This window comes from Hippichthys cyanospilos, chromosome 20 (genome assembly GCF_059441005.1).
Source record: "Hippichthys cyanospilos isolate Australia breed blue-spotted pipefish chromosome 20, RoL_Hcya_1.0, whole genome shotgun sequence".
NCBI lineage: Eukaryota > Metazoa > Chordata > Actinopteri > Syngnathiformes > Syngnathidae > Hippichthys > Hippichthys cyanospilos.
In genome coordinates, this window is record NC_142388.1 from 9929773 (window position 1) to 9952500 (window position 22728).

The 22728-nt window shown below is 46.4% G+C and overlaps 4 protein-coding genes across 6 annotated transcripts in view; 2 read left to right on the forward strand and 2 right to left on the reverse strand.

The window, feature by feature from the left end:
- Positions 1 to 231: 231 nt before the first annotated feature.
- On the forward strand, positions 232 to 6437 carry lca5 (lebercilin LCA5). The gene is made up of 9 exons (XM_088402725.1): positions 232 to 936; positions 2174 to 2470; positions 2720 to 2937; positions 3375 to 3680; positions 4077 to 4214; positions 4789 to 4885; positions 4957 to 5093; positions 5187 to 5319; positions 5637 to 6437. The coding sequence occupies exons 2-9, from the start codon at positions 2206 to 2208 to the stop codon at positions 6254 to 6256; spliced, it is 1914 nt and encodes a 637-aa protein (XP_088258851.1). The 5' UTR covers positions 232 to 936; positions 2174 to 2205; the 3' UTR covers positions 6257 to 6437.
- Positions 6438 to 7271: 834 nt separating this feature from the next.
- Positions 7272 to 9933, forward strand: fam167ab (family with sequence similarity 167 member Ab). The gene is made up of 3 exons (XM_088403821.1): positions 7272 to 7461; positions 8596 to 8950; positions 9581 to 9933. Exons 2-3 carry the CDS (start codon positions 8642 to 8644, stop codon positions 9842 to 9844), a joined length of 573 nt encoding a protein of 190 aa, XP_088259947.1. The 5' UTR covers positions 7272 to 7461; positions 8596 to 8641; the 3' UTR covers positions 9845 to 9933.
- A 1415-nt stretch (positions 9934 to 11348) lies between these two features.
- On the reverse strand, positions 11349 to 17676 carry ccm2 (CCM2 scaffold protein). Of its 3 annotated transcripts, XM_088403819.1 has the most exons (11): positions 17298 to 17676; positions 15335 to 15511; positions 15157 to 15240; positions 14455 to 14638; positions 14219 to 14355; positions 13702 to 13837; positions 13583 to 13640; positions 13358 to 13496; positions 13060 to 13198; positions 12037 to 12391; positions 11349 to 11958 (listed from the first exon to the last, which is right to left on the reverse strand). In XM_088403819.1, exons 1-10 carry the CDS (start codon positions 17325 to 17327, stop codon positions 12078 to 12080), a joined length of 1398 nt encoding a protein of 465 aa, XP_088259945.1. In that variant the 5' UTR covers positions 17328 to 17676; the 3' UTR covers positions 11349 to 11958; positions 12037 to 12077. The 3 variants fall into 3 exon arrangements, with proteins under 3 accessions (XP_088259945.1, XP_088259944.1, XP_088259946.1); XM_088403818.1 differs by having other exon boundaries at positions 11350 to 12391; XM_088403820.1 differs by having other exon boundaries at positions 11350 to 12391; positions 15650 to 17676.
- Positions 17677 to 18183: 507 nt separating this feature from the next.
- Positions 18184 to 22728, reverse strand: part of xkr6b (XK related 6b) — a 27846-nt gene continuing 23301 nt past the window's right edge. The window contains exon 3 of the mRNA XM_088403447.1: positions 18184 to 22543. Coding sequence (XP_088259573.1) covers positions 21576 to 22543 — 968 coding nt within the window. The 3' untranslated portion in view covers positions 18184 to 21575. The remainder of the gene's footprint in view (positions 22544 to 22728) is intronic.

Consider the following 22728-nt stretch of genomic DNA (forward strand, 5'->3'; position numbering starts at 1 on the left):
TGTTTTTTTCTAATTTTTTCCGTTTTTGATCCACCACTCTTTTAATATGTTTTTCACTAGAAAATTGCTATTATATATGAGTGCTTATGAATGTAAGAAACTGTGTCAAAGTGACGTCTTACTCAAAGGACATGTAGCACAAGGACTTTGAAAAGTTTGAAATCCACTGCTCCAATTACTTTGATGTAAACCTCACTCGCAGGTGGAACCTTTTCAAGCAGTGGTGTCAAAATATACGTCTTTCTTTTATATATTTTTGTCTTTACTGTGACACTGTAAGTGAGTAACATAAATTGATTAACTATAGATAAAAACTATAGGTTGCTGACGTCACATGCCTTTTTTTCCCTTCCCCAAGCATTAGTGGTCGAATGTTATGATTCTCGCCTCCCACGTGGGAGACTCGGGTTCGATTCCCAGGTAATATTTTTTCTCCTCTCGATTATTTTTTTTAATATATGCTCCTTAGACCCAGTCTATTCATAGTTTTATTGCGCGAAAAGATGACCGCATCCCAGCCGAACACATGAGACATCATGCAATGCAAGACGAGCAGGTGACGTCATATAAGCGGTTTCCATGCAACAGCAGCCACCGATGGACGTCCTTCTCGTTCTCCGTCCTCCCTCTCTCCATTTCGACCCATAATCTTCTCAACATCTACACAGAAGACGCTCACAAGACGGTCGTGTTGAATTTTGATGAATAGAAAAACCGCGGAAACTTTCGTGCAGGCTTTCTTTGCACGTTAGCTGTGCTAGCTTAGCCAAAACGTTTTTCCCTTTTTTCTGTTTTCTTTTTCTTTTTTCAACTCAAAGATAGCGCGAGGAGCTATCCACTCTTGAGAAGACCCACTAAATATGTCATAGTTGCGATGAGAAAAAAAAATATTTTGTGAGGATTCATGGCCGTGCCGGTGACAGACGACACCTAACGGTAAGACGCTTCACCTGTTGCTTTGTTTTGTTGTTGTTGTAACGATGGAGCCCGATTAGCTAGCCGTTAGCTTCCCTACCAAAACAATCGTTCAAAAACACATTAATTATTATTTTACGTGTTCTAATCGGTACTTAGGGCCCATTTGTTCTTGTCGGGGTTGACAACAATACCGCCTGACAAGAACAGACGGTGGCAAGGAGGGTTTTAGCTTAATCCTGTCAAACACGGGGCATTTGCTGTTTCTTACTCCATAGTGACGAGCTAAGCAACATATTACGCTCGGAAGGAATTTTTGGACGCAAATCAACAAGGTAGGTTAGGTGCATTGATTCGCGAGCAGGATTCTGGCGTTACGTTGCCGTGGAAACGCGTCCATCTGTCAGAGTTGATTTCGCATTCTGTATTCGCGTTTAGGATTTCACTCATTTTCTCATCAATCACATTAGATCCATTTGAGGAGGCGAGAGGAAGGCGAGCTTGCTCACACGGTTATTAAAAAAAAAAGCTAAGTGTGCTTGGTCAAGATGTTTAGCACGCCTCAATGAAGTTTTGAGTTAAATTGGGACTTCTAATAGAGCACGCGTGTCAAACTCCAGTCCTTGAGAGCTGGTATTCCGCCTGATTTTGATTTTTTTCTCTTTCGCTCACCCGATTCAAATGATTGATCCACCAGAAACCGGGGGCTTGAAAATGGTTTTAATAGTTTGAGTTAGGTGTGTTTGGGAGAGAAACATTGAAAAGATGCAGGATACCGTCCCTCGGGGACCGGAGTGTGACACCTGTGAGGCGCAGTCAAAGGAACTATGAACGCAATGACCAAGAAAGGAACCAGAAACATTTTTTTTTTTCACGACAAGGTTTTACTCGACATCACAGGTGTCAAACTCCAGTCCTCGAGGGCAGGTATGTTGCATGTTTTTTAACCGTGTCGCTCAGACAAACCCGATTCAAATGATTGGTATCATTTCCAAGCTCCTGCTGAGCTTGCTAATAAGCTAATCATTTGAATCAGGTGCAAAAACCTGAAAACATGCAGGATACCGGCCATCGAGGACTGGAGTTTGACAGCTATGGTCTCCATGGAAGCTAAAAAAAAGAAAAGCCGCAATATACATGGCCACCCCCCCCCAGACTATACATTGTCAGTAAATCGGGGGTGTCCAAATCCAGTCCTCGAGAGCCGCTATTATTGAATGAATTGATTTTCTGACTCTTGTCTTCCAATCCCTTTCAGGACAGCGTGGCGTGGTGACCCTCCGACCCAAAATGGAGTCCAGGTGTGATGTCTCAGACGATGACTGGGACGACAGCGGGATCCGCCGCTACAACAAGTACCGGGACAAGGCGGGCGACCCCGAGCCGGACCAGGCGTCGGACGGGGAGGGGCGCCCCAGCAAGGGCGCGTCTTACTCGGACGACTACGACAACGAATCGGAGCGCTCGCTCTCGCCTTACGTGCGGGATCAGGCGCTGTCGCCCGTGCCGCCCGCGCGTAACAACTGCATTTCCACCAGCTCGCCCTACAACACAGGTTGGCCCAATGTTTACTCCAGAGTAGATTCTTGTACTTTCATTTTTTCGCGTTGGATTATTTTTTTTTACCAATTTTAGACTTTTTCAACAAAAAACAGTAGCAGATCATTTGAAAGAAAGGCTCACCGGTATATATTTCGATCCAACGTCCTTGTGAAACATCCACTCCGTGTGGTATCGGTTAACATTGCAAGTATCGATAACATTTAACAAAGGCTGTTTATATGTTTCAATTGTGTGGCGTCAGGCACGGAAAAGCGCGTGCGGGCCCGGCCGCCGCGCTCGATGCGCAGCCGTGCGGCGCGCTCGCACAGCAAGGAGTCGCTCCCCTCGAAAGAGTTGGACCCCCTGACCAGGCAAATGCTGTCGGGGCGACTGCTGAAAATCAACGAGTTGCGCAACGTGCACGGCGAGCTGCAGCTGCGCATTGCCGAGCTGCAGAAGGAGAATCGCATTCTCAAGCAGGTACGCGCCCAATTATGAAAATCAGTCACATTCCAAGACTATTTCAATATTCGCTACTTTGCTTTTGTGTAAGTCTAGTTTAATGCTAACATATATTTAGTACTTTGCTTCCAAGTCCACGGGGTTAATGCTAACGTCACGAGAAACAGGCGAACAAATAGCAGCTATCAGGGTTTTTTTTTTTTGATCTGAGAGCTAACGCAAAGGGGGATTGAAGTTGCAGGAGACTGGAAAAAAACAGAGACTATGTCAACGTTCGGTACTTTGCTTCCTAGAACTTAATGGTAACATAATGCCACAGAGAGGCTAACAAATTATCAGAGTTTTTTCCCAAGTCCATGAGCTTAACATATCATGGGAAACGCCATAGGCAGGCTAACGAATCGCATCTATGTGGGTGAACAGCTTTTTTTTTTGCGCGTGCGTCGTGGCGGCAGCTTCAGACGCGTCAGGAGAAGGCCCTGCAGAACTACACGGACGCGGAGAGCAAGATCTCGCAGATGCTGTCGTGCCACGCCAACGAGACGCACGTGCTGCGCGAGCGGCTGCGGCGGGCGCGCGAGCGCGAGCGGGCCACCGAGCGCCGGCTCAAAGAGAAGGAGGAGCAGCTGCTGAGGAGCCACGCCACGGTGGGCCGCATGAAGAAGCTGGTGGAGCAGCGCGAGCTGGGCGCCCGCGAGGAGCTCAGCTGCAAGCTGGAGCAGGAGCGGGCCCGCGCCCGCGAGGCCGACCTCAAAATCAAGGTGCGCGCCAACAACCCACATTTTGCCATCTTAAGTGGCAAGAATGGAATGAGCATTGGGCTGCTCCATCTGTTGCGCATGCTTCATCCACCGGAGGGCAGTATCATACAGGCAGGATGCAACATTTCAAGGTTCTCAAGGATTTCAACAGCTGGAATAAATTTTTAGTGTATTATTTCAACATTTGAAAAAATAAACAATAATTGCAATTCTCAATTTCCCAGATTTTATTTAAATTTTCCACCTGTTAAGTTAGTTTTCAGCGTGAAATGTGCAGGCCACGATAAGTCTGTTTCAAATGTTTCAAAATTTACTGGCACAAATAGACTGAACGGTTTTCTATCCATAAAAAGAAAGAAGAAAAAGCGGTTGTTAGCTCGCTCAATTTGTGCTTAGGAGCTGGAGAGGAACATGGAGCTGTGCAACGGCAGCCACCAGAGGCAACTGGCGGCCGAGAGGAAGAAGACGCTCAGCGCGCAGGAAGAGATCAAAAGTCTGCACAAGGAGCTGGAGCAACTGGCCAAGCAACTCAGGGTGCCCACACGCAAACGCACACCAGTGGGGGCGGGACGCATACAGGGAAATGCGAGGGCCGCTTTTAAACACGCTATATCCGGTCAAGGAAGTTCATCTGAGAAACTGCGAGGGAAAAGCTTTCTGCTAAAGTGGGTGATAGGCCGCAAATGGCCCCCGAGCCTTATTTTGGACACCACTAGCCGAGAGGGGCTATATGCCAGAGCAAATTTAATTTCATGTTTTTTTTTAATGCTGTGCTAGGAATAGTACATTATTAGGTTTTCAAATGAAGAGCAAATTAATTATATAGCGCATGGGATGTCAAACATACAGCCCGTGGGGCGGTTCCGGCTCATAAATGGGTATAATCCGGCCCGCAAGAGAATTTTGCGGAAAACATAAAACGAGCCGAAAATTTTTGATGAAATGTTTTCTCGTGAATAGTAATGATAATATTTTTTGATGAATGGTAATGTACGTGTTTTATTTTAGACTGTTGTTTGAAAGTTCTATAAATAAGCTTCAAATTTGACACCCCCGATGTAGTGACTTATTGCTAAAGTTGAGTGGGGACTCCTCTGTTTCTCCCCAGGAAAAAGAACGGGAACTGGAGATCCGCAATATATATGCCCACCGCGTGGCGAAAGCCTCGCCGAGGAAAGCGGGCGACGACGAGGCCAAATACAAAGGTGAGGCCAGACCCCGCCGGCCGTCTTTTACAAAGTCGGGCCCGGTTCAACTGCTGCGCCGTTTCCAAAAGTGACCAGCAGGTGGCACTCCAAGGCCGTGCAGACGCAGGAGCGAGGCGACGTCGGCAGCCCCGACTTCCCCTCGCCTCCCCCGGCCTCCTTGGTGGACTGCAGCGACCCGGCCCCCGACGGGTACCTCTCGCTTAAGGTGAGACGCCCCGAAAGCCTATTAGAACAGCACCATCCGCGGTGGACGTGGAGGGATCCGCAAACTTTGATTTTTCTTTTTTTACATGGTTAGCAAGCGGACGGCGTGGACGGCGGGCCTAAAGCAAAGCTGGAGCAGCGGCAGAGCAAGCAGGACCTGAGAGAACCCGCGCGGGACCAATGGCAACACAACAGCCTTCAAAATAAGGCCGCCATATTCTCATATGGTAAGAGAAATGCCACCACACCGTTATTACTCCAGTTTTTCCAGTTTTATCTTATTAAGTCATCAGCATTACTACCAATCAAGTTTTTCATTTTTTGAAAAAAAAAAAATCAGCTCATTTTTATACGTTATTTCACCGGATCAAATCTGTTGGTGGGCCACAACCATGACATTAAGGAAAAAAAGGCTACATTTTTAGCCAACAAACGGTGGCTCTTACCTTGAAAAAAAACTTTGGTCGGGGCTCTCGTAAGTTGGGGCGGAACTGTCGCGGCGTGTAAAATGTCGGTCTTCCTTTTCGGGGGTGGTCTCCCGCAGACCGGGCCAAAGAAAAGGAGGAGGAAGAACTAGGCGGCTTCCTGAGCAGCGCGCCCGAGCCGATCCAGGCCCAAGACGAAGCGGAGCGGCGGCGGAAGCCCCACGACGCGGCGGACGCCGGCGAGGCGCGGCGCCGGAAAGACCAGCTGCTGGCCAAGATGCGCGAAATCGACCTCCACAACGAGGCGGCGCGCAACCCCGTCTTCGCCGACTCGCCCGAGTCCAACGGCGAGACGTCGCCGGGCCGGCGCCGAAGCCTGCGCTCGCTCAAGTCGGACGACGAGCTGGTCTTCGGGAGCTACGCGCCCTCGCTGGGGAACCGCGCCCGGGAGGACGGCGAGCACGCGCTGGAAGCCATCGGCGTCTTCAGCCTCAAAGGGGGCGGGGCCCAGGAGAAGAGCAAGAAGTCGGCGCTGATGCGGCAGCTCTTCGGCTCCCTGGCCGCGCCCCCGGGCGACGCCCGGGCGGCCGCCGAGCTGCTGGACGAGGTGACGGGCGGGCCGCGGGGAGGCTCCCGGGCGGCGGGCCGCTCCGTCGGCGCCCGCCACGTGGTGGACAGCCGGCCGGCCGTGCGCGTCATCCCCTCCTTCGACGACGACATCGAGGAGCTCACCTTGTAGCGCCTCGCTTTGCTTTCGCTTTAGTCGGTTTGGCTTTTCCTAGCGATAATTTTCGCTTAATTTATTTTACTTGGTGTTTCAGATCTCCTTGCTTTTCATTTTTTTTCCCTGGGGGCGTGAGGTTATTGTGGCCTATGTACTCCTAGTACGGGATTAAATATGCAAATTTTCAAAAATGGCGTCAACTTTTGTGAGTGATATCTAATTGGGCTTGGCATTAGGTACACTTTTCCTGGAATTAAGTGTAGTTTAGGGATTTTTTTTTTCTAAAAACACTAAACCACAGGTGTCAAACCCAAGGCCTGGGGCCCAAATGCGACCACAAAAATATGACTACAAGGTTCTGACTAAAATAGCAAGTTTGCAAGTCTTTTTTAAGGAAACTTGTTTTTTTTTTACCAATCTCCCTTTGAACAGTTTTTACAGGCCTTGTATTTCAAAACGAGGTAAAAAAAATAAGTAATGACCCTCCGACAGAAACACGATTAAAATGGGTTTGACATCCCTGTACTAAACCATGAATACTCTATTTATTTTTATTTTTAAATAAAATTATTTATTTTTAAAGTAAAACGACCTGCAAGACTTCAAGAAAAAATAATTTCAAGCCTTTCACACACATTAAAAACTTCCCATCACGTTTTCTAAATCCCATCAAAATTCCTTGAAACTATAATAAACTTATTGTTTTATCTGATGGTTACAAATGTTTATTTCTCAAGGCTTCAATGACGCAGCAGCAGAGCAAAAATATTTGTAACATTTTCAAAATGTTTATACACGTTCCCCGAATATATTACCGAGCGTGACATGGTTGAATAAGCGGTATTCAATTTGGGTGATGGAAATGGAGCCGATTACACATCCAATATGGCGGAAACGCTGCCGTATCCACGCAACGATAGTTTTACAACGCATTTCGGGCAACAACGTATCCCGGCAACTGTCCACTCCGCTAGTAGCGAGCATCTGAAAAACAAGCGAACCCCCCGCCCCCGCCCCCGCCCCCGAGCAAGTGGCCGCAGCGCCTCGGAGGGCGGGAATTAAATATGTACTGTACATCAAAACGCAGCGAGTGGCTCTTTGCTTTTTTTTTTTTTTTTTGGGGCTTCCTTGTATGCTCGGTTTACATCACGTTTTGAAGCACTGCCGAGACGACGACTTTGTGAATATGTGCTTTTGAAAGGCAGGAGGAATTCACCGAGGTGAGTCACGTGGTAAAAACCACCTCTTAATTCGCATGTTCTAGTCATGTTAAAAGTTATACAGCTTTAGAACCGGCAGTAAGTTATAAACGCCTATAAAATAAACAACTGGCTAAAGTTCAAAAGTAATCAATTTGAGTAATGAAGTGCTAAAGTAAATGGATGATTTTGAGTATTTTGCAAAGGAGGCTCTAAAATGGCTTTTGAATTAAAAAATGAGGATAATTAAAAAGTACTAACGTGATTACTTTGCATTTAGGTAATAACTAGATAAGAATGAAACTAATTCATTAATCAAATTGATGATTTTAGGTCATAAGTACGTTAATAGATTACTTCAGGTACGGAATCAAATACATGTTCTAAAATACCCAAAGCAAATGATAAATGTGTATAGTAAATAATTATACTTCATTATCTATACCCATCGAAAAAAATACAACTAAATAACTGGCGCTAAATGAACGTAAAAATACGTCTTTGGGATTGAAGGAGTTTGATATATTGACTACTCAAAATTGTCAAATGTGATTGATTGGTTGTCTACAAGCCTTCAACCCAAAAAAAAATGGAAGACCGGTTGTAGATTCATTTGCTTTTCACGAGCATATTTACCCAATACGTTGTTTTTTTGAGGGGTGGGTGCAATACCATGAGTCAAACTTTCCTAAGAGCGACGGTTAGGTTTTAACATCCCATAATAACGCCTTAATGAAAGGCTATTATTAGAGGGAACGATCTCAGTGTCGGTCTGGCCCGACGATGCTTCTTTCGGGCCCGGGTCCGCTTTGACAAACGATTAGCAATTTTATGCCAGCACGTGATTGAATTTGCTGACAAGGTAACTACAATCCCGTTTTCACTTTGTTGTCGGGGCGGCGAACAAGTCCGGCGTGAACGAGGTTCAATTTGAAGCGAGATAAGTCTGAGGTCAGGAACCGCTTAGTACTTGTAGCGCCAATGCGGTCGCTACGGCAACATCGGCGCAAAACCGCCGAGCCGGCGTCATTCGATCCGGGACGACCCCTTCGGCGGCGTCGGCAAACTGGAGAAAGACGATCCGCTCACCAGCCTAATAATTATTTTCACTTTCCCGTGGAAATATTAGCGGCGTTCTGTCTCTCTCTCGTCCAGGGTTCCAAAACGTCGAGGAAGTCTTCAGAAAGTGGCGCAAAGCAGGATGGAAGCCTCCCGCTCCAGTCCCGTCGCGTCCGAGGAGGGGTCGGGTCGCGAGCGAGACCAGCCTTCGCCCTCGGCCGATCATCTCCTGGCCCTCAAGGCCTTGACGGAGAAACTGAGACTGCAGACCAGGAGACCCTCTTACCTGGAATGGAAAGCCAGGGTGGAGGCGGAGAGTTTCCCGAGAACGGGCGGCCCGGACGCCCGAGGAGGGGGGGACTCGGACGCGATCCGCTGCAGGTTGCCGTCGGGGGCCTCCAAGGTCTTCCAGGACGTCGACGAGGCTCTCGGCTGGCTCAGAAGAGAACTGGTGAGATGGGGCTTCAACTTTGCTTACGGCGACCCATCTGGGCAGCAACAATGCCAGCCCTGAAAAAGTCACTACAAAATGTCCTCTTTTTATTAGGACGTGATGTAAACATCTGCCTGAGCGACTCGATCTCGCGTTGTTTGGACGGCAACCCGTTCGGGCAGTCAAAATTTGGGGATGAACGAGTGAATTCTTTCAAGATGTGCGGGTGCGTCTTATACACTGCGATTGCAGAATTTCCCCCAAAAATGAAGGGTGCGTCCTATATATTTGTGGGATTGCGGCGGTTAGGTCTGACTTGGCACATCAGAAGATGACGTGAACTACCATCTAATGGTGCACTCGAAACGTTAACTCTTGTCGAGTTTTGAATATTTCCACATCGTCCGGAGCACGCTTACTAACAATCGGGCTCATGGTGTCTATTTCATCCCGTGACTTTTGTTTTTTTCATGGCTGCCCGTTCGGGCAGCAAAGCATTAGCCGGCGCTTTGTTAGCCCGGCGGCACCACGTCGTCTCCGCGATAGGCAACGGCGTTCAGAGAAGCGAGGAGGCGGCCCGTCGAAAACACACGAGCACGCAATGACCACAAAGACTTTTCCCGCAACGAGGCCCGCTTTGCCTTTCAGGGCGAGATGCGCGCGCATGACCAGCGCCTGGCCCGGCAGCTGGTGGGTCTGCGCGGCGACATCAGCGAGCTGCGCGTGGAGCAGGCGTGCCAGTTGCATCGCCGCATGCTCAACGACGCCACCTACGGCCTGGAGGAACGCGACCAGCTGTCGGAGCTGCCGTGCGAGTGCCCCGTGGCGCCGGGCCCGGGCCTCTCGGCGCCGCTGCGGCTCATCGGCGTCACCAAGATGAACATCAACGCGCGACGCTTCTCGCTATGCTAGCTCCGCAATAGGCATCTAGCCTTGGCCTTTTCACCGGTCGTGGATTTTTTTTTCATAGATCCAGACCGAATAAAACGATGCTGCAAGAATGCGTTTGTAGCTTTGTAAAACCAGAGGCAGAGCCACACGGTGGCCAGTGGTGGCCACGCCCACCGTTAGGCTCTGTGATTTTACATGCAAGTAGTTTTCTTAAGATCCCTTGACCTTTGTGATGCGTTTTCCCAAAAGCAGGCTTATGTCACGGAGATTGGTTTTGGGTTCTTGGCGAGAATAACAATTTTGGAGGATTTCACACATAAACAACTTCCTTAGGGTCTCGACTACCATTTCCCAGCAGCCGAAAGCTTCAAATTATAATCCAAGTGCTTGAAAACAAAAGACGACTAGACTACGCCAACCATTGAAGGATAAATGTACCAAAATTTTTTCTCAAAATTTGGGATTTCAATTGAGCAACATTCACAGTGAATTTTGAGCTACCTTCATGTATTGTATATCGTTTTGAAGGCAATTAAGTGTACAATTGGAATATGGCAAGATCTCGATTTTCATTTTCGGAGACGGAAGCCCGATTATTTTATGAAAACCCATCACAGTTCGTATAAGGTATAACCCTGACAGGGCATGCCGCCCCACACTGGGATTCTGAATCACCCCACGAAAAAAATTCCCGCGTGTAAAGGTAACTTGAACACCACGGTTTGAATTTGATATCGCACTGGCAGCAACAATTTGAAACCATCAGTCACCCCGAACTTTTAGAAATCACTTCAAATCGTCTCTACAGCCGAGGGGTGCGCAAGCCAGGGCTCGAGAGCCAAAAGCGGCTCTTTCGTCCTCCTCGCTTCGGAAAATAATGAGCACTTCATCAAAATTGGTTATCGCTGCTGAATTTCTTCTTCTGGTACTTTAGAACTGGGCAACTGACTAACGCGAAGAGACAGCGGTGCCCCGCGAGGGCACGAAAGCCTCTTTTAACGACCCGGTCCGACTGGGTGATCATTTGAATAAAGTCGCGGTAAAATAAAAGTGCCAGAACAATCCCGTCAGCGCAGACAAATGGGATTAAGGATTAACCTAACGGGAGGCCAATTAGGACGCTTTCAAGGACTTCACGCCGCGTTGTTAATAATTCATTACGCTCGCTCAGCATCAATTAAGATGCGTGCTCACATGCAAATCGCGTGTGATTAAGACACTTGTTGTGGGAATTTTTTCATCTTCGTGATCGGAGGGCAGGGGCAGCGCGCTTTTGAATGTTTGAGAGATTAGAAGAGCTCAAGAAACCGAGCAGAAACCCCGTGAGGGTCCGTCTGCGCGGAATGTGCTCCGGTCAAGCGGTCAACTTTGATGGAATTAGGAAAGTTTGCTTTGACGGCGCACCGGGTGAGGTTTCGGGCCCGGCCGAGCATGTGATGGCTCAAAAACCATCACGGTGGGTTCAAGGCACAGGTAAAAACAAACACCGTCAAACAGAAGCGAAAAGTGTGCAAGTTGCCTTAAAACACAGCAGCTTTTTGAAAAGTGATGTGGTATTTAATAAACATCTGCACAAAGTGTGTGGGGCAACTGTGCTACAGTTTGAAAGGCACAATTTGGGGAGGGGGGGGTCTGGCTAAACAATCTAACATTTGAACTCGGGAATTCTTCTTGAAAAACAAACAAACAGGAACCCCCCCCAATTGACATTAAGAATAAATCAAATACTGCCATAACATGCACATCACGTATTGATTACACACAGAAACCAAAAGGCCCTGCTTGTTGATAATGTGGCCATTTTGGGTACCCCGTGCCCCAGTTTGGGAAACCCTCCTAAAATGAAAAGGGGTTCTCGCTGACAAATGTTTGTACTCTCTTCCCAAGTGCAAAATGAGAAAACTAGTCCTCTGTAAATTGAAAATTCGCATGTTGGGTATGCGGTTTTTCATTTTCTATTTACGTTCCAAAAACGGAGCGGTGTTTCTAAATCAATACGTGGGCAAACGCTATGAAAGGGAAAACAACAAGACATAAAAATAAGGCAGCAACAGTACAAAACAATCCTAATAAAAGCGTCAGTCATGTGAGGATGGCCGTGTCGCTACATCGCTGACAGCGGTGGCAGATACTGCCTATAAGTGAGTACAAAAATAACAATCCGTTGACTGCGTCGCGTAAGTGCATTTGATTGACTTCATATGAGGACTAACCTTCAGTGCGACCGCGCGATCAATCGGTTCAGTCAGAGGCGTTAGGGCGCGGCGCCTTCACCGTCCATGCTACAGCCCAGCGCTTCGATGTCGCTGCTAATGTCGCTTATCATTCGGTCCCACTCGTCGCCCTCCGAGGTGTGGCCCGCCTCCTCCGGGCCCTCGTCGGAGGCGCCGCCGTCCAGGCTTCCCGCCGCGCCGTTGCCGTTAGCGGTGGAGTCGGAGGCCGAGCTGGCCGCCCGCCGGTAGCGGCCAAAGCTGTCGGTGATGATGCCGCGCCCGTCCTTGACGCCGATGGTCTCCAAGAAGTTCTCAAAGTGTTGGCTGTCCTTCTCGGGGATGAAGGGACGCAGGCCTGCGACGGGCGCGGAACGCCGTTAAAATATGCCGTTGCAGACGCACAAAATGGAGACCGTTTTTTTGGTCATTATTAATGGAGCTAGGGTTTTGTTCTTCTTTTCCCCTACTTTAGCAATTAATATTACTTGAATAACTATCTCAAGAATGTACATGCTACTTTACAACTGCATTAGCATAGGTTAGTACTATAGCAGGTGTTATGCCACCACCGGTAGGAAAGAAACGCCACTGTAAGAACCGCCGTGAAAAGATACTAGTAGCGTTCCACAAGGCTCTATACTAGGTCCTTGAATTTTTACATTATCCTTTGTCTAAGGGTCACAAATGTTACTTGACGTTCCTGTGAGTAACTGACGGTGTTCCGCCAGGCTTGATACTTTGTTTACTACACAAAAACATGAAAATGACCTAAATATGAGGTTGCTGCTGCTGGAAATGTCGAAGTTACGAACTGTGTACAATGAACTAGTTTCCCAGCGGCTTAACAATACATCTAAATGTTTTTCAAACAGTTGATGTCATTTTGACTGCGATAACAATTATCGCATGTTAGCGCTTTTCAAAAATCCTGGCACAAGTGGGTTATTCATACCAAACCATGTAGCTTTTAAAAGCCTTTCCAAACCTACTGATGTTTTCAGTAGAAATGAGAAAAAGTCCTACCAAGCAGAAGGAATTTCCTGCTGTCTCCGTAGAGCTGCCGTAGCTTAATGCAAAACTCGTGGATGGAGGATCCGTTGCGGTACTCGTGTAGCAGCGCGGCAAACTGCTGGATCTCCTGGGAGGACAGCTTTGTGCGTAGCTGGACGCCAGAGAATTAAGAGCAAATGAAGAACATGGAATGCTGTGGAACTGATTCAACCGCAAAAATAGGTATAATAAATTAAATATTTTTGGTACAGAACTTTTGTGCTTCCACACACGTGCGTAGTGAAGAGCGAGTGCGGTAGAGAGAGTATACCGTGGTCATGTAGTCCTGGAGAAGCTCGGCCGCAGTGGTGCTGAGCTCTCCTTCGCTGGCCGTCTTGGCCTGAGGGGAGGCGGGGCCGGAAGCCGACGGGGAGCTGTTTCCGTCTGCTTCCATCGATGCCTGGAACGGACTTGGAGAGGGGTAAAAAAAAAAAAAATGTTTTGGGGAGGGTCTTTCATGTACGACATGAAGAAAAACGAGAAGGTGAGCTCTTACAATGGGCTGGTCTCGCCTTCGAAGGCTTCCTTAATGTCAACTTTGCTTGACGAGTCATCTGAGGAACCGTGTCATTAGACGACCCGTTTCATTCCTGATATTCCACTGTTAATGCTTACCGCTGTAGAGGGAAAGGTGTCTTGTGGGCGTGGTGGCCCCGTCAAAGATGGCTCTGTCCAAGAAGTCGATGGTGGACTCGGTGTAAACAATTTGGAAGACTTGGCTGAGCAGAAGGCACAGCTCTTCTGCGGCTGCCTGACACACAAAAGCACATTCGATTTCATTTGCTACCTTCAAGTATGGACGTCATGTGCTATGCGAAGACGCCCCCAGAACACAATTCAGCACTATGGCACTTCAATTGATTTACCGTATTTTCCGGACTATAAGTCGCACCAGCCATAAAACGGCATTAAAGCTTGTAAATGTGCGGAATATGATTTTCTTTTCAGTGCCATTTTTGTTAAGCTGTTTCTTCAAAGTCATTGTGTGTTTACTCTTTCATTTGCCATTCTACTTTCTTAATAATATTGCTCTATAGCAATTACAGTTGTATTTACTTCGTTCCACCCAGCACAAGACGGTGACTTTGAAATAAGATCAACATGAAAGTGGAAGAATTGAAGCACAACATACTTTGTTGTCAACTGCAAGGACCAGCAGACAGCAGACCTCCACCAACACGGCCCCGCTCTCCGACAAGGAGCTAAGCGTCTGAGATTTGTTAAGATCCGGGCAGGAGCTGGGACAGGGAGAGCCTCCAGAATCCTGGGCTGAGGAGAACAAGCAGACATAGCTTCCATTACTCAACATATGTGCTATTTTCAATTGTCTTGCACTCTCGTAACAGGGCGTTGCGCTCTCTCTCGTACCAGTCTTGATGACGACCAGGTGCAAAGAGTCGTCCCGGATGTAAGAGACCGCGGCGATGTCGTGAATGGGTACCCTCAGGATGATGTCCTCGCCATCACGCCACACCAGCTTCACATTGTACGCCGACAAGCTCACCACGGCGTCCTGCTCCGATGTCAGCTGGCCTGCCAACTGATGGGACTTCTGCAGACAGCAGTCGGTTCTCAAACCTCATATGTATCCCTCAAACGTTCTCAAATGGGGTATGAGTGCATAAAACTGCGGCAATGATGACAATTCATATGTGCACAACACTTAACAAAAGAAAGGCATACAATGTTTACCAAGGGCTCATAAGTCAAAATGTTGCCTCATGTTCCCATTTATTTGCTCTTAATTTGGAAGGAAATGTTCTCTTCCTTCTGCATTAAGATTCAAGATTCAAATGGTTTATTGTCCGGTGCGCAGTGTAGAAACAAGTTTCTACGTACAATGAAATTCTTACTTTGCTGTCCACATAAATTTCGTAAATAATAAAAATAAAAAAGAGAACAAATGATTAAATCAGATATTGTGCTGAAATTTCACATAGCCGTTTGAGAACCACTGCTCTCAGTGTTGGATTTTACAGTATCTGCATGTTGAGCTATGCAAGATGCTCACCTTGTTTCTGCAGGTTTTAGCAAATTTGAAATGGAAAGCCACTAATTTAAAGGACTTACTCTTGCATTGTCAATGAGCTGGAGGACTTCTGTCCTGCTCGATGGGTTCAAGTACCCTGGCACTGATGTAAGCTGCCCCAAATACTAGGAAGAACACAGCACCATGTTGTCATTTCAAACCACGTCAATAAAGTTCCGCATGAGGGAAAAGCATTCTTTGTGTCGGACTTCGCCTCACTTTGACTTCCTTCTCGATGTAGTCGTTGAGCAGGATGTCGGGGTCGATGCGGTGGTCGGGTTGCGAGAGAGAGACCGTGTGGAGTGCCCGGCGTTCGGTGGACTTCTCCTGTGCCTTCTTGTCCCGTCCCTTTTCGCCCTTCAGGAAGACCCGCTTGAAGGGTGACACAATACCAGGCTGAGGGGTAAAAAAAAAAAAAAAGTGTGTGTGTGTGTGTGTATATATATATATATAAAAAATATAAAAATATACATATGAAAATATTGACTGTGAAAGAATTTGCACATATCTCTAAACAGAATTGAAAGAGCCTACCTCGTACTCCATGCAACTGGATGCTAACAGACTTGCGTGATTGTTTTGTTGTTTACGCTTATCACCTGTTGCCCCGCACTATGCTAGCACAAAATTAAATCGTCTCAAGCCGAGACGCGAGTTAACAACAGCAGAAAAATGAAGGGCCTTGGGACTATACGACGACACCAGAAGAGGAAGTGGACTGCCGCAGTATCCTGTGATGAAACCGCCACTCAAAGTTGACTGCAGACTCCACAAAACAACTCTGCTGATGACCATTGCATTATTAAACGGTGAGAGTCTACGGGTGCATTAATATTGCATGTTTGCTAAAGAAACTTGAGCTCATGGCTCTTCGATTTAAGACGATGTACTGGCAGGAAATTTTGGAACAAAATCAAGTTTGCGGAATTGTTAAATGTCGCTTTTAGAAGAACTGAGTAATAATTTTTCAAACAGCTTGGAATTGAATGTCACATCAAGGCGTTTTGTGCAAAAACACAAAGCTCAAAGGTTTGTAATTGCCTCTTCATGACACTAGATAGCAGCGAATCACTTTTTTTTTTTTTTTTTTACTGTAATTAGACAAGTCTATGGCCTGACTAAACATGCCCAACACTCAGTTACTTCAAGCAGTTTCTTGGACCTGAAACAGCCCCAGACACAGGGGTGCACATAAGCGGTACAAAAGTACACATAGGCAACAGAAATTACTGATGCGTAAAGTTGCGTGCTTCACTGCATGCATTTGCGTACCTACTTACTTTCATCCATGACAAACAAGCCTGAACAAATGTTTAATTTTTTTTATACACACATATATATATATACATATATATATATATATATATATATATATATATATATGAAAAGGGCACGAGAATGAAGATATTGCTAACAAACAAGGTGCTCATTGCTCTCAACCCTGGGGTGTAATGAATCTTAGGAACGTATTCTCTTAAACAGAATTGATTCTAATTTCTTCTAATTCCAAAGCAGGATCATCTTAAAATCTCTCTTATAAAACCAAACATAAAAGTATGGTAAGAATAGGTTAAAAAAAAACTACCCAAAACACCCTCCAAGGCACAAAAAAATGCTTAGAATCAATAGTTTCCAGCTTGCTTCCACCAGTACAAATTACACCGAAAGCATACAATTTGAAGATTGTTTTAAATGAAAGATAGGGTGCATATCAAACACCATGTCCTGGTACTCATGCGAGTAACTCATTGAAAAAATGACGCGCATCCCTGCCTAATGACACACTTTTGTATTGTAAAACTGTTTGGCTTTGATGCAAAATAAGTAATTGGGTGAGTTTTAGCGATTAACTGCTCTCAATGAGACTCGACATCACTTTCTAATTGGCATAACTCATTAGCACCCTCAAGCGGCGCAAACGAGAAGTGCAATACCAGTGACGTCACGAAAATGGTCAAGCGACATAACACAGCAAAATAAACACATATAACGCCTAATGCAAGTACAGGTTATTCCCAAGGTACATAGAGGGGCACGTCACGGTTGCTAGTTTTGCTTGACCGGCTTCATTTGGGCGTCAAACTTGTTTGACGAGCTAAAGTGGGTTAGCATGCTAGCCAGCTAATGGTAAATGAGTGGGTGGGCGGCTGTAAAAACAACCCCTCTAAAAGTGTTGCCTTGCCTTTTTCACTTTTTTTACATCTTCCTCCATGTCTGCGACGAGTTCCTCTCCTTCATGTTCTGCTCGCCACCTCCTCCTCCGTCCAAGCGAGACACGACATAACCAAAACAACGAAGCTTTTTCGGCAACTCCTTCCAACGTTAGCTTAGCTTAATAGCCTAGCATGGGTGAAGTCAGCCCAAATTTTGGGTAACGGGGCTAAAGCGTCGTTTTCATGTTTGGACCCGTCACAAAGTCCTGAGACGGGAGGCGACATTCGATTATTCCAGTTCAAATTCGACGAGAGGCTTTTGAGCTAGACGCCCCGCTGAATGCTCGGGAAACTAAGTAGAAGAAAACAATCCAAACTTTTCAACCGTGCCGCCATTTTGGGCGTCAAATGCGGCTAAAAGGGCAGAACAGCGCCCCCATTGGTCAAAGTAGCCACACGCAGCTAAACTCTCATGAAACAAGTTAACTCACTGTTAGATTATTTCGGAGAGTGAGGATATTTTCAAAATCGAAAGCCGGGACACGACAGACTAGATGAAAACGAAATATGCGATTCATTGCTGTTTGGTGCATTGAATTATTCTTTCCATTAATAAATGAGACGTCCTACAATGTGAGCCGCATATGAACGCATCGCCAATCAGCGTGAGCGAGTGCGACAGTACTCAATATATTTTTGTCGATAGTCGAAAGCGAACACTTTTTTTTTCTTTTTTGCAAACCCTTAATCATAAAACGCAATAAAATCAATACCTCGCCGTCCCACGTTGGGAACGCCCCACTCTGGCTTGAGTGACTTCATTTCTCACGGTTCATTGAAAAGGAAGCCGGAAGTCGTTCTAGTTCCGAGATTTATGCAATTTACCCGTCAAACAAAATGAATCAAATTCACAAATGAGGTCAGATTTTTATTTGTGGGACATGAAAGTATGAACACACATATTGCACTTTCAAATACTATATTTATTTTTTTTCTCTTCTGGGATAAACAGTCTCATATATGGATCTACAGTAAGGCTTAACATTATATTTTCAGCATAATGGTTGTCATTTGTTCTAAAAACAAAAAAACATACGAAATGAACTTTAGCACCATGGTATTCATAATTATATTCATAAAATTCCCCAAAACAGGGCAAAAAGGTACAATACTGGACATCAGCCTCGCATATTTATATTCTCCTCTTCCCAATTCATTATTTTCTCATGTTTTATATTTAAACATCACAAAGAAATCCTCACCCTTTGCCAACTTTTTTCTTGTAATACGGCATCCATCAAAATCATACAATCCAGAGGATATTAGTAACACACCCACAAGCTAACAACCTAGAAATTGAGGGAATATCAAGAAAAGCAACAAATTTTCCATAACAATTCGTAAATTAGCAGCAATTGACATGACACCCATAGTTGCTCGGTTGCAATATCAAATCCGTGTTCCGATAAAATGTCACAGCCAAATCTACCATAATAACGAAAGTCATAGATACACACGGATAAAAGGACATATAGATGACAGAAGTTACAACACAGCAATCACGTTCTAGATATATAGATTTTTTTTTTTGATTTCCTTCTGCAGTTGTGCTCCAAAATCTTTAATTTTCCCAGATAATAAGAAAGAAAAGACAAGCGATGCTGACAAGTTTACTGTAAGACCATGTGAAGACGAGCTGTGGCGAACAAAAATGGCACCATAGAAAGTTTTGCGGTAGATTTTGTGCGTCGATTGAGGTGCTGGCGCTTTTGAGCGTTACGTCTCATCTTTTTTTTTCTGTGGGCGGTTTCGCTTTTTATGCAGTTTGGAAAGCCCCGAAAGTGAACGTGGCGGTCCACGGTGTTAGCACCACTTAGTTCAGCACCGGTTTGAAAATGCACTAAAATCTACTGGATCGGAGAGCCACGACATCAGAATGCGACGCTAATCCGCCACGCCCCGCTAATGAGATGGGGTGATGGAGATGCTTCTTTGTTTTATCCTGACGGCCAGACTACATATATATATATGTATATATATATATATATATATATATATATATATATATATATATATATATATATATATGTTTACTGTTTACCTGTACATGCAAATATACAACCCCAAAAGTCGAGTTGGTCTTCTCATGACCCAAATTCAGGCTATTTTTGATCAAACGTTTTTGGAGTGCAGCCTAACCCCCTAGAGTGACAACCACGTGAGAGTGCGACGGAACATGGGCAAAGTAAAGAAGGCGGCCCGGCAGTTTGCGGCTGCCGCGGCCTGACCGATGCACCCCGAAAGTTAGAAGGCACAACGAGGAAGCAGAAGGAGTTTTACGTTGAAGTGCTCTTGCTGAGTGTTGCAGCTGCAAAATGTTTCATCAAGCATCAACTTGCAGTGTATTGTTTGCTTAGCTCTTGGATCCCCTTTATCACTGAAGTCATTAAAACACATCCAAAACTAAAACTCACTGTGGTGCCTTGACTTAAGAGTTGAATTTGTTCTGTGACCAAGATTCTCATTTGATTGTTTTTGTAAGCCATATGTCCCAGCCATCCAAATCTGTATTTGGATCCCTTGTTCCAAGATTGTACTGTAGAAATGTGTTCAATGGGGTCAATGTTGTTAAAAGTCAGATTTTCGAGCAAGTTGATTGAACTTGGAAAAGAAAAAAAAACATGAAGCACAACGAGACTAAATGTTGAAGCTCATCTATTCCCACTCTGAAAAAGAAGCCATAATTCACAGTGTAGTTGCACCTGGTTTGGTTGAAGATGGATCATATATGCTAGGAAGCCCCGCCCCGAATATAATGTATATTCCTCAAAGCGAAACATGCAAAGCAAAGGTGAAGTGTATAAGCACATTTACGGTGGCCCTGAAGTGCAAATCACACAGACAAAAAAAACTAAGCAAACAAAAAAGGTCTCAAACAAGAACGAAAACACCTTACAAGAGAGAAGCACACAAAAAAGAAGCAAACAATAAAAAATAGCACAAATTAAAACTTTTTTGATCGCGTAAGTCTATTTTGTTGTTTGCATCTTTTTTTCCATGCTTTTTTTCTTACTTTTTATTGTGTGCATCTTTTTCTTGTATGCTTCTCTCTTGTAAGGTGTTTTTGTTTGGGAATATCTTTTTTTGTTTTCTTAGTTTTTTTGTTTGTGTGGTTTGCACTTCAGGGGCACTGTAAGCATTCCCAGGGGTGACAATTGCATTGAGACACCCCTGAGTCAACTGCTCGAGTGGTCTTGGTTGTTGGTCCTGAGGAACCCCTGTATTGTCTGTTTGGATTTGGACTTGGATGCTCAAATGAAAGCCCCAAAAACAAGTTGGAACAACTGCTACACTCTTTGAACCCGGGATGTTTCTTGGGCAAACTTGCTGGACTAGGTAGAAGTGCGGCAGACTTTTAGCTAATTTTCACATCTTCGATTTCTAAGACGACAAATGAATCAAATTAATTCAATTAATTGCTCAGTGCTATGAGAAAGTTAACATTTCGGAGAACTCTATTTTCTGTGAAAACCTATTATTTCATTGTAATTTACTACTGAATCAATTATGAGTTGGCGATTGTAATCTTATTGATGTTGACGCCGGGATTTTCCTTTTTCATTGAAAAAAGGTATCAGCCCTAAATAACTGTAACCGGCCTCCTTGACTCCAAATTGGAACTGGCTCAGAGAAAAACAACATCGCGCTTTTTCTTCCCTTTATCTTGTGCTATAAATTGTGCTATCATCCTCTTTGCCTCCACTGGAGGGCGGTGTGCATTGAAAAAAAAAAAACTCATGAATGGGCGGAACTGATTGAAGGTCAGCGTGCTTCCCCCACCACCACACATGATATGATTACGATTGAGGATTTTGGAACAGAAATAGCAGTGGCCGGGATAGACATGAAGCGGCTCGCGTTAGCGATGTCTTGTTTCCCCAAAGGGTTTTGGTAAACAACACCCTTGTTTGCACGATTTACGGAAAGAATGGCAGTAAAAGTCGGGATGCGCAAAAGACCCGCCCCTACCCCCTCTAACACTCCCATGGGGCTTACGCACCGGTCTCCGTGCCCTTCACGCGAGTCCATCAGGAGAAGACAGAAGAATGCATGAGAGGAATTTCAGAATCAAACATTCAATATGGTATCTATACACACAGCCACGGAGGAATTCTCTACATATATTGGAGGTTTGTAATATTCTCTCAATTGTATTTTTTTGTTGTTTGTTTGTTTCTCCAAAAATAAATCATGACTGTCAGATGTCCAAAAATGGGAAGAGGGATGAGCGTGAAAGAGAGCGCCCTTCAGAAGGAGGATTCGTACTGGAGGAGTTCGTAGAGGAGCGGGCCGTCCCGGTACCTGATGCCCACGGCGTTGGGGCTCACGAACTGCAGCACGTTGATGGTTCGGCGCAGACGCCGGTCCACAAAATGCGCGTCCCAGGCCGGGTAGCGTTTCCTGGGCATGTCTATTTTGATGAGCGGGCCCTCGGGCGGGACGGGCCGGCCGGACGCGTCCACGGGCTCGGCGGACCTCACCTGGAAAACGGGAAGGCAGGAGTCGGCGGCGGCGTCGTCGGACTCGGCCCGCTCGGACTCGGCCCGCGTGGGCGTGGCCTGAGAGCCGCGCGGGCCCGGCGTGGGCGCCATGGGCTCGGCCTCGGGGGGCAGGGGCAGCCCCCACAGCAGTTCGGCGCAGCAGGAGCTGGCCAGGACCCTCAGGCGGGGGCCCACGGGGTGCAGGACCCCGTAGTAGAGCACCATGCAGGCCACGCCCGAGGCGAAGCACAGGAAGACGCCGCAGAGGGCGTAAGCGGCGTAGGCGTCGGTGGTGGCCGGGTCCCGGTAGGCGTACCACAGCCCGCTCAGCACGGCGTTCTCCAGCAGAACCACGCTGTAATACGCCACCATCCGGAAGCGGGTGCGCCCCTCCTGCACGTTGAACCAGCAGAAGACGTAGACCACGCCCACCACCATGTTGAACAGCACCTCCTCCCACTTGGACATGCAGAAGTCGGTGCCGCCGTGGATGACCCAGAAGGCCATGGCGCACCAGTGGAGCACCACGAAAATGCCAAAGTAGATGTGGAAAACGGAGGCAAAGAGGGCAAAGGACAGCACCCGGGAGGAAATGGTGAAGAGGCGCCACACGAGGTGCACCACGGCGCCGCGGTAGCTCATGCTCTTCTTGTCGTCGCGAGAGTCGCGCAGGAGCTTGTGGTAGGACGCCAGCACCCAGGCCAGGGACAGGAGCGACGACAGCACCGAAGAACCTGCCGCGTGCACAAAGAGGACGCTCTTAGAATAATTGCGCATGAGTTATCCAACATTTGTTTTTTGCAAAATATATATATACTAGTAGACATGGATATTTTCTCTTGGAGTTGTTTGGAAAGAAAGGGTGAGGAGAAGACACCTCTCCTGCAGCTATAAGAAGAAAGCAGCTGGCGCCACCCGA